A 12,162-nucleotide genomic window follows, 5' to 3' on the forward strand; every position below is an offset into this window, starting at 1 on the left:
CTACCTCTAAAGCCTTGTGTGTCTTCCCTCCTGAGCTTGTGAAGTTTTTCCACAATAGATATTTCAAATTGTCTCGACTTTCTTCATCCACTGGTTTGTATATGTTGCAGGGCCAATAACCGTTGGTTGTTTCTGAATCTTAGCATAAAGCAAACTTTTAAAGGCAGTGTGTTGAAATACGTGCATTTTAAGGATAATTCAAAGTTTAATTTATAAAATGCTGTTGAAATCAAAGAAATTCATACTGGCTTAGCCTATGTAGATATTTCATTGTGGATTGTTTTATGAAAACATGAACTGTAACATGATGGGGCCTCCAAAATATTTCATATTCTACATCTTATGTATGGACGTGCACATAACTTTCTACTCTTAGAGGCATGCTCTCTCTCTTGTTTTCCACAGGGATAAGAGAATGGCTGCGTTTATTTCCAAAATTTCTTCACATAATTTCCTTTGTAGGCCAGGTGGGGTGGTTCATACCTGTAATCCCAGCACTTTGGGAGGCTGAGGTAGGAGGATTACTTGAATATGAAACCAGCCTAGGCAACATGGTGAGACTTGGTCTCTACAAATAATAATGATAATATAATTGAAATTATACTGAAGAGGGAAGGCAATGTGTGTCAGTCGACTCTGGCTGTGTTTAGCAGGAAAGACATATTAAAAGGAAGTAGGGAAGAACTCTGCAATTCAATAATAGAAAGACAGATAATCCAATTCAGTAAATGAGCAAAAGATCTAAACAGACATTTCTCCCAGGAAAATATACAAATAGACAATAAACACAGGAAAAGATGCTCAGCAGCATTAGCCATCAGGAAAATGCAAATCAAAGCCTCAATGAGATGCCACTTCACACCCACTAGGATGACTAGAGTTAAAGAGCCGCTAGGATGTGGGGAAATCAGACCCTCATACACTGCTGTTGAGGAACAAACGGTGTTCATTTTCCATTAGTACTACAACACAAGTGCCTGTAGACTTGGCTTGATTTCTGAGCAAGTTAATTTGATGCTAAAAAGTTGAGAATTTAGATTTGATTCCATTACTGGTTTTATAATCAGTTACCTTCTCTTCTATAACTTTACTCAGCAACATCACAAATTATTTCTCTGATACCAAGGAAAATCAAGCCAAAGATTATATGGATTATTCATTGCAAAACCATCCTGACCTTAGAAGGGGAGTTGGAGAGAGGGAATTCAGATTATATACCTTGCAGACATGAGATTAGTTTTCAATAAAATGCTAATGTACCTATGTATAATAATCTAAAGTGATTTGATGCATTTTTATCACTGAAGCCAATAATTTTAACTTACTTTCCTCAGTTTTTAAAACCTTATGAAATATTTGAAAAGGTAATTAACATAGTTCATAGTTCTAATAATGTCCACAGTTCAAACATTTTAGGATGTCTTTCTGAGAGTAATAACGTGCTAAAAAAAAATCATTGTAAATTCGTGAATCTTGAGTTTTCTTCCTGAGGATTTTTTTATATCCAGACTTTCTTCTGCTTAGCTTCTGGCAACACATTCGTGGTAGGAATACCATAGAAATGATGCTGTGTTATTTTCCTTGAAATAGATCAGAAAGCACATGATGTTTGTCTGTCCCATTAGTTGTGCTGTTAACTTTGGTCACATGGTTAAGATTGTGTCTGCCAGTTTTCACCACTATAAAGTTACCATTTTCCCCTTTGTACTCAATCTGTTTATAGGGAGACACCCTGAGACTATGGACATATTCTGTTATTCCAAAACTTTTGCCTCCCACTAGTTTTGGTATTCACTGATTATTGTTAAGATGGTTGCCAAATGGTGATTTCTGATTCCATCATTTCTTCTACAGCTATTTGTTGACTTTCTGTGGAAAGCCAAATAACATTCATTCTCCCCTCTTTATTTATGTCACTATAGATTCATGATTCTTATTTATTCAATGAGTCACAAACTATTATTATAATTATTATTGATGTTCAAATTATCCTGTTTGTCCAGTGTGAGGTCCTGTGTCCTTTTGTCATGTCCCCCTCATTCTTTGAGCACGTCTTTACTTTCTTGCTTGAGACATTTCAGACTAATGCGCTTGAGCTGCCCTGACCCTAGAATCAGCCATCTCTCCAACAATGCTAATTTAAGTCTTAAATAGAGGAAGGAATCTTGTATCTTATGATGACTTTCCAAAATAATATTGACAGATAAAACAGAAGTTCCTTTAAAAACATTAGAAATATTTTAATTCGTTCTCTCATTCACTAAGTTTCCTTTGTGTGCTTAGGGCTAGATGCTTCCAATATAAATGAAGTTTAACTCCAATTCACAGTTCAAGAACGATGTCAAAATAACTGGTACAAAGCCAGGTGCTGTGGCTCATGTCTGTAATCCCAGCATATTGCAAGACAGAGGCAAGAGAATTGCTTGAGCCCACGGGTTTGAGACCAGCCTGGGCAACATGGCGAGACCCCCGTCTCTTCAATAAATCAAAAAATTGCCCAGGAGTGGTGGTGTACACCTATAGTTCCAGCTACTTGGAAGGCTGAGGCAGCAGGATCACCTGATCCCAGCAGGTTGAAGCTGCAGTGGCCATGAGTGTGCCACTACTCTCCAGCCTGGGTGACAGAAGAGACTGACTCAATAATAATAATAATTGGTACAGATAATTAAATGCCATAGATGTACAGAGATGGGCCAGCAACCTGGGAATTGAAATTTGAGAAAAAAGCAGGATTTGACCAAATAGAAAGGAGCAGGGAAGACATTTGATTCAGGGGTGCAGATGAGCAAAGGTATAATGCTTGGAATAGGCATGTCTTAGGAGGGAATTTGGAGGAGTCTGACTAATTGGTGGTGGTAATAATGTTGGTCATTAGTGGATGGGTAGGGTCCAGGTCATTAGAAGCTGGGATTTCAGGCTGACTGATTTTGAATTGATCCTACAGGCAATGAAGAGACCTTAAGTTTTGGGACTGGATAGTCATAAAGAGTTTGTTTTAGGAAGTGTGATATGACATTGTATTGCAGAACGGATTGGAAACAGAAGGCAAGTTAGGTAACTCTTAAAATAATTGAATCTAAGGCAATAGAAATACAAATTGAAAGAAATGAATAGATAGGAAAGTAATTTCAAAGGAAGAAATGATGTTAGTATGTTGCATCAGGATTCCCCGGAAAACGAAACTGAAAGAAATAGGAAGCTGCTGATTTTTAGAAGGGAAAGAAAACAAATAAATTGCAAATAGAAACTAAAAGGAAAAGCAGGTCTAAAGATATTTAAATTTTTATTTAACAGTTTTTCATTAATGGTTGATTAAAATACTAGAACTGCTCTATAACTTATTATACAAAACAATCATAGTTGAAAATTAACAACTTGAAGCTATAGAACATTATGATTATTACACACAGCAACGCCTGCTGAACTTTCTAACACTGTTAGAAGTAGGTATTTGGTAATAACTTTAACTTTTGTAGTTTTAGATTCGTAGTGAAATAGGAAGTTGTTTTGGTTTGATATGCTCTTGTATATTCAACCGCATTGCTAGTCTCAGATCACATCTCTAAATTGAGATCCAGATTCCTGATTGAATTGAATTGCAGGGCTTTTGTTGGCATTTGTGAATGAGAAATTTGTTTCCAAATATAGCATTTGATTCTTGTGGTGTTATTGAAAGTCACATCTCCATCTCCTCCTTTAGAAAAAAAATTAGTTTTAACTTCAACTTTGTCTAAAGAAAAAATCATTACAAACTGAGAACTTAGCTGGGCAAGATCTTAAGATCATCAAATATTATGACCAAATCATTCTTTGCTATATGTTGAGGAATGAAAACAGAAGTTACCTACATGCAAACATTCTACTCTAAGTGAGAATGAATTTTCTGAATATTTTGCTATTTCAATAATTTTGACGATTAAGCGTATTTAGGTCTTAACTAGACCATCCTTCTTTGTGAATATAGCAGGAAAATGACACAAGTCATTTCTCTAGCTACTATCTCTTCAGGTTTTCTGGACTAGCTCTATCTAGCTACTATCTCTCTAGCTACTCTCTCTAGCTACTATCTCTTCAGGTTTTCTGGACTAGCTTAAATCCTAGCAGTTACATCTGAGTACGAAACCTCATTCTAGCCATAGATTTGTTTGTTTGTTAATAGGTTAACATATGAACTTCCCAATTAAAATCTGCTGAAAGAAATTATTGCACAAAGTAATGCATTAGCCATATAATGTGTTGGTATGGTGGTGGGTGACTGTCATAATTTCTGCTGGTACAGTTTACAAAAATGAAAATAAAGTTAGTTCTTTTTGTTGGGAAAGAAGATTTCATGTTATCTGTATTTGCAGGCTTTCTGGCTCATGTGCTGGAGGAATCCTTGCTGCGGGGGTGTTTTCATTTTCTCGTCTAACATGGCAGTGGTCCATTGCAGCTGAGGTTTTTAGCTTAAACAATCTGTTTGTGGGGCTGCTTATGGCTCTTACTGTACATTTTGAGGAGGCAGCAACAGCAAAGGAGAGATCAAAGGTAACCTATTTTGATCAAAGTGAAACCATTTTTGTTTTAATTTTTAGACAGGTGCTATATTTCGTTTTAACTTTGGTTTAAATACCATTTATCTGTTCTGATTACTGTCAAGGTAACCTAGGCATGTTGAAAGAGAAAATGTATTCTGTTTTTGTTTTTGTTTTGTTTTTTTTGTTGCTGGAACTACGATAGCATGGGGACTTTTTTCCCCTCTGAGTTCAGAAGTTTTTTTTAAGAATAAAAGGATTATGAAATATCTTGCATATCCTATGGGAGAGATAGGCTTTTTGGTTAGTTCACTATAATTTATTTGTTTATATTAAGGGGCCAAACTTTAGACTGACCCCCTTAAATTATGGCATATTGACTTACTTTCTAACTGCCAGTAAAGATCAAATTTGTAATTTATTTAACTAAAAGAATATCAAATGTAAAAACAAAGTAGTTCAGAAGCTATTACAATGAATTCTAAGGCAAACATTATTGCCAAAATCATTTGAAATATAGAAGAATTCTATCTTCTAAGAGCTTACCGCCTACACATTGGAAAATACCAGATGGTCTTAGTCTTAGTTTAGACAACCTTGTATCATTAAAGAATATAGAACCATCAATAGATAGATCAGTAGATCTGTGATGCTGCTAGAGGATTTTTGTTTTGTTGTTTAAAAAAAATTCTGGCGCCGGGCTCAGTGGCTCAGCCTGTAATCCCGCGCCTTTGGGAGGCTGAGGTGAGTGAATTGCCTGAGCCCGCGGGTTCGAGACCCGCCTGGACAGCGAGACCTCATCTCTACAGTAAATAAAATCAGCCGGGCGTGGTGGCGTATGCCTGTAATTCCGGCTACTCGGAAGGCTGAGGCGGAAGGATCGCCGGAGCCCAGCAGGCTGAGGCTGCGGTGGCCAGGAGTGGCCACTGCACTCCAGTCTGGGCGACAGAGTGAGACTCCAACTCAAAAAAATAAAAAAATAAAAACAATTCTGATTATGTTAAGGAAAAAATTATTCAATACTTTTGTTAAAGAATGATAAAGCAGACTTTATTCAGGTAAGGTGTAGGGACAACTGCAGTAGGGTTTTGTAGAGGGTGAGAGAGATGAGGCTCAACTTCAAGTAACAACGAGGAAGAGTGGGTATTTATAGCCAAGGAGCAGGATGGGGTCAGCGGATGGAAAATTACTGAGAGCAAACATCAGGGGTAAGGGGAATTCTGGCTCAACCAACTTAGCCTGATTCTTGCTGAAGGCAGGGTAGAGTGATCAGACATTACCTAGGGAATGATGGAGGATGAGGAACCTGATCAGATTCCAATCAAATGTGTGATCAGATATGGTGGGGGAGAGGTCTGGCTAAACTGACTTAGCAGGATTCTTGCTAAAATTGGATGATGTAGAGATGAACATGGAAGCCCAAAAGTCAGGGCCTAGTTGAGAGCTCAGAGAAACCTAACTAGAGTTTGGTCGAGGAGAGAATCTTTGTCAATGATGAAACGAACACATGTTCCAAAAAAACCAAAACCACCACCCAAAAATTACCAGATTTCTACATAAAAGGTACTATATTTTATTTATTTAATAGGAGAAAAACAACTACTGAACTTCAGTTATAGATTTTACTTGAATAAGAATTATGCATTACCCTATTACTGTTAGGACTTATCTAGTCATCATACAGAACTTTCTAAAAGCCAACTTGAAGATAACTAATTAAGATCAAACTGCAATTATTTGATGAGAATGGAAAATATTAACAGAAAATAGTGCTGATAAATATTAGTGATTGTTGCTAAAAGTATAACTGCTTGCATCTAGGAGGTTGATTTTAACCTGACCTATGATACAAATGTTTGGTTTTAATACTAAAAAATGGCTTTTTGTCATTGTGCTTATTTAGAGTTTTAGGTGAATTTTTAATTTAGATTTTTTTTATTTTATTTATTTTCAGATAGCTAAAATTGGTGCTTTCTGCTGTGGCCTTAGCTTATGTAATCAGCACACAATAGTACTTTATGTTTTGTGCATAATACCTTGGATTCTCTTTCGACTTTTAAAAGAAAAGGTAGGTTTTTGAACTTTGTAAAAATTAAAAATTTATAATATTTTACTTAGGTGTAACATAACATTTGTGTCATCAAAAAACTTGGGGCTTGAATTTTTCTTGAATTTTATGTAAAGCATAAATAACCTTAGGCCCTAACAATATTGACTGAAAAAAATAGGATTTACAAAAATTATGCAGTATTGATTGCAGTGGCATCTGGCCTGTTTTTATAATTTCATTACTGATTCTGACCAGCACCTAGATGAAAACAGGCTAAAAGGACTTAAAGCAACAATATCAAATTTCCTTATTTGTTTTATCATATCTAGTGGTGTGCTGGTGACATTTCATTCATTTAACTGTTTGTTGAGTCCCTACTCTGTGCCATGTGCTTTTCCAGGGTTGAAGATTTGGCTCTAAAAAAAAACAGCATCGCTACTACTATAAACTAAATAATAAAATCTCTGATGAGTAACCATCCTGTGTTCTCAGAACATAGTTCCCTATACTTAAAAATGATTTATTTTTATTTCTTCTTTCCCTGAAAGAAAAAAATGATTGTTAATTAACATGGCAGTATAAAGCATCATAGGAAAATTACTTTGTTAGGCATTGGGAGATATAGGTACCAGGATATTAAAATAGTCTATATACAAAGCCAGTGCTGGAGTCATTTTTCTTGATTTATTGTTTGTTTATGAACAAACTCAGCTTTATTTGTCATTTTATTATTTGTTAATTATAGCCAGCAATAATCAGAACTATAATAGAAAACACATGAAACAAAATTATTATATAGAAAAAGGGAAATAATTATACCAAAGCTTTAAATGACTATAGTCACAGTACTTGAACAGATTCTCCTTCTTAGCCTCTTAACAGCAAAGCAAAAAATGGCAAGGTGCAGGTTATAAAGTTCTTATTATGTGATTAAATAGCAAATAAAAGGGAAACACAACAGTTCACAAGAAAGGGCAACTTTTTCTTGGAACTGAATTCTGTGAAATTAATCATGTAAGTCCTTATGTAAGGGATATTAAACGGCATAATAGGCAGTGCATTTACAGTTGTTTTATGGAGTAGACAGAAAATTTTTATAGGGCCTTTTATTATATAAACCCTTGTTTTAAAAATGGAAACATGAAATATAACTCGGTTAAACCTTTTTATGGAATACAAAACTGAGGAGGCCCAAATATTTTTTTGTGACTCAATGGATGCAGAGATGGGAGTGGGTGGATATGACCCACTCTTAAGTGTAACATCTTAACCATGCTTCTGATCTGAACAGACATCAAAGGGGTGCATTCTCTGGAAAGAACCCAAAAAACACATTAGTTCATGTTAGCTGATTGAAAGGAGAGCCATATACTTTCTAAAAGACATGCAGGACTCAGAGTTGACCATTTTGGAGCCTGTGTGCCTTGTACTGAGGTGAGCTACCAATGAATGAGGAGATTTTGAGAGCTTCAGTGGACCTTTCATTTCCATTGTTTAAATAGCAGAGGCTAGAAAATAACATCTACCAATGAAGTGGCAGGGTAGTTGGATCTCACTGTGAGGTGATTTGAGGTGGAGCAGGAAGTCCTGAGTCAGTTAGTTTCAACCCTGGCTGCTCACTTGAGTTATCTGGGAAGCTTTTTAAAAAATGTATGTTTTTTATGTGTGTACGCACATATACACACATATATGGTAATGTAGGCATATATGTATATGTGTGCTTATATATACATAGCTATATATGTAAATTTATGCTGAAAACAATTTTGACATAATTGATCTAGGACGAGGCCCAGAGATTTTTACAAAGCTCCCCAGGTGATTCTAATGTGTAGTTAGGACTCTGTACTAAATAGTTCTCCTGTAATTGTCTTCCTGTTTACTTCTCACACAGAAGGAAAATTCTGCAGCAACTGCATCTTACCATTCTAAATTTAACTTTATGATATGCATAAACTGCCACAAAATAAACATTTACTTTCTCTAAAACCACTTTTAAGAATAGCAAAGGCATGTTGTTAGATTAGTTATTTCTTTACACTCCTTTCGTGCCATCATTTTTTATGCATCTCATTACTGCTATAGAAATCTCAAATGAAATCAGTAATATAATAAAATGCTTCATTTTCAATTAAGAATGTTTATTTGAAAATGCTAATATAAATCAACTGCTTGTTCTACTTCTCGTGAATGTGAACCTTGGTTCTCATATTCATTCTCACGTATGAATTTCTCTTTTTTGTAAAGGAAAAATTTGCAATTTTCAAATACGATATTTGTGAGAGACCCTCTTTCCCTGTTACTAAAGCAGCTAAAGTTAGGGGGAAGACTTCAAATGTATATTTGAACTGGTTCAAATTCTGAGATATTGAATCTAGTATACCAGATTCAATATCCCAGAATTCATATTATTTTGGACTTAATCTTTATAAAACTTTGTCAGTGTTGTCCTTTGTTTTATAAATGTGCAGATGAGAAACATTATCCCCCCAAATAAGTTATATGAGGCATCATTGTTACATAGAATGACAAATTTCCTTTAATCTTCTATCCTATATGTAAATTGAGAGGAAAAAGCATTTGGATGAGTTCGGAGGTTACATAAAACTAGTTTAATTTGTGCCAAACATTTCCATGAAATGTCCAAAATTGTTGAAAGAATTATATTGTCAGTGTATAATCATAATAAAGTATATAGTTGAAGTTTACTCTTAATGGTAATTATGAAGTGAATTAGTGTTAGAATAGTATTAGGGGCATATTTGGGGCCAAACAACATTTAATCACTTCCAAATGGGTTATTTCAACTGTGCGATGCTGCATGTCATGACATGGTTTTAAATGGAAGAGATGCAATAAACATAATACAGGTCTTTTCTAATATTATTTGCTTCACTCAGATTTCACCTGCTATGCAAAGGAGTTCAGGCTGATTCAATTTTCTAGTAAACCATAGTAATCAGGAGATTTACCATAGTATTCTGTGGTGACTTTATATAAATGGAGAGATCATCTCTGAGTAAACACATTTGATGTTTTCCGTGATGTATTCTTGAAGTTCCAGGATGAATCTACTAAAATAAACATTGTTGTGCAATCCCATGTGCTCTGCTACAGGAACTGTCCCTGGGCTCTCTGCTAAAGTTGGGTCTATACTTCTCTGTTGGCTTACTGCCCTATGTCCACCTTCCTATCTCGTCCTACTTCAATCAAGCCCGGTGGACCTGGGGAGACCAGACAACACTGCTAGGATTTCTGACACATTTTTTCAGGGAAGAGTATGGAACATTCAGCCTGGTAAATTTATATTTTAAAAGTTCTTCTAAGGAAATAAGTGGCAGAATTTCAGTGCTCTGCCTGGGCCTTGATTGGAAAAACAATCAATGTTAATCAGTGACAGTGGATAGGATTTTTATTTCAGTTATTTATATAACAGACTTGCCCCTTGCAATGTCTTTTTTTAGTCAGGGTCTCGCTCTGTTACCCAGGCAGACAGTGCAGTAGAGTGGCATGATCATGGCTCACTGCATTCTCAATCTCCTGAGCTCAGGCATTCCTTTCACCTCAGCCTCCCGAGTAGCTGGGTTGATAAGTCTGTGCCACCACACCCAACTAACTTTTTTATTTTATATTTTGTAGAGATGAGTTCTCACTATGTTGCCTAGGCTGGTCTTGAACTCCTGGGTTCAAAGTACTGGGATTACAGGCATGAGCCACCGTGCCTGGCTATATTTCAGTCTTGGTTAGCACTAGGTATGACTGCGGGCCCTTGATCTTTGAATTAAAATATTTGGAAAAGATTGAAGGAAGAAACCCTCAAATTTTTAAATTTATCTTGATCAAATCACTTCTTTATTTTATATATATATGTACTTTATATTTATATGTATATATGTATGTATTTTATTTTATATTTATATGTATTTGCTAATATATTTGATGAACAGTGTGAACATGTTAGTATTTAATTTTTAAAACTGAAGACATTTATAAATGCTTCATAAAATATGTCTCACTAGGTGGAAACTGTGCTCTAAAGAAATGCAAAAGGCCTTTTCATAAGACATATTAAGGGGAAGACATTAAATGTAGTTGCAGAAAGATCTGAAAAATGAAGGCATAAATGGAAGATTGTTTATTTTAATATAGATAGTTACATTAGGTTTTTCTTTCATGGTTGGTGCTTTTGTGTTCTATTTAAGAAAGCAAATCACAGAAGAGTCATAGCAAGTCTCATAGTTTCTGATACCATTTATAAAAAAAATTGAAACCATGCAAAAACTAAAGAATCTATTGTTCAAGGGTATTTACCAAAGTAGGAAAACTATGTGTTTATAAAAAGCAGGGGAATAACTCACACCAAATTCAAGGTAGTAGTTACCACTAGGAGATAAGGAAAAGCTTGGGAGGTATTTGTGAGATATATTGATGAGGTTTTGACTCTTAAATGAATGGTCGATCTGATTTTTTTTTTTTTACAAAAACAAACAAAAAAAAACCATTTTATTTCACTTGGGCAACATAGCAACATCCTGTTTCTACAATAAAATGTTTTTTAAAAAAATTAGTGAGACATGGTAGTACACGCCCGTAGTTCCAGCTACTCAGGAGACTGAGCAGGAGGATCACTTGAGTCCAGGAGTTCAAGGCTGCAGTGAGCTGTGATTGTACCACTGCACTCCAGCCTGAGTGATAGAGCAAGACCCTATCTCTAAGCAACAATGATGACAACAACAATAAAACTCTTTATCCCTTAAATATATATTTTTAATATGTAAGAGATATTTCTTAATAAAATAGATTAATAAAAGAATAATTATTTTGACCTAGAGAGTTTGATACTTTAAATTTATACTTTGCTTTACTTATATTGGTTGTTCCACAAAAATATTGTCTAACGGTCATTCCAGATTTGAAATTTGTGTAAATCATACATAATCGTGAAATTATAGATGAGCAGGTTGTAATGAACTTTAGTCAAAGTACCCCCAAAAGAGCGGCTCAGCCTGTAATCCCGCGCCTTTGGGAGGCTGAGGTGAGTGGCTTGCCTGAGCCCGCGGGTTCGAGAACCACCTGGGCAACTTGGCGAGACCTCATCTCTATAATAAATCAAAAATTCGCCGGGCATGGTAGCGTGCGCCTGTAGTTCCAGCTCCTTGGAAGGCTGAGGTGGAAGGATTGCCAGAGCCCAGCAGGTCGAGGCTGCGGTGGCCGGGAGCAGCCACTGGACTCCAGTCTGGGTGACAGAGTGAGACTCCAACTCAGAAAAAAAAAAAAAGAGCTTAAGGACAGTCAATAACAGAAGTGTAAAAAAGTCTTAATTCATAAATGTGTCTGGGCACACTGCTACATGTTTATTATAGTCCCAGGTACTCAAGAGGCTGAGATAGAAGAATTACTTGAGCCCAGGAGTTCTGGGCTGTAGTGCTCGATGTTGATAGGGTGTCTGAACTAAGTTCTGCATCAGTATGGTTACCTCTCAGTAGGGGGAACCACCAGGTTGCCTAAGGAGGTGTGAACCAGCCTGGGTCGGAAATGGAGCAGGTAAAAATTCCCGTGCAGATAATGTTGGAATAGTTTAGCTAATTTTTAGCCAAT

General features: G+C 35.9%; 1 protein-coding gene across 1 annotated transcript in view; it reads left to right on the forward strand.

Annotated features, from left to right (window-relative positions):
- Positions 1-12,162, forward strand: part of TMEM260 (transmembrane protein 260) — a 64,291-nt gene that overhangs the window by 19,201 nt on the left and 32,928 nt on the right. The window contains exons 4-6 of the mRNA XM_008065958.1: positions 4,350-4,527; positions 6,469-6,582; positions 9,682-9,861. Coding sequence (XP_008064149.1) covers positions 4,350-4,527; positions 6,469-6,582; positions 9,682-9,861 — 472 coding nt within the window. The remainder of the gene's footprint in view (positions 1-4,349; positions 4,528-6,468; positions 6,583-9,681; positions 9,862-12,162) is intronic.

Source organism: Carlito syrichta, unplaced genomic scaffold, assembly GCF_000164805.1.
Source record: "Carlito syrichta isolate Samal-C Ts95f unplaced genomic scaffold, Tarsius_syrichta-2.0.1 Scaffold308823, whole genome shotgun sequence".
Classification (NCBI taxonomy): domain Eukaryota; kingdom Metazoa; phylum Chordata; class Mammalia; order Primates; family Tarsiidae; genus Carlito; species Carlito syrichta.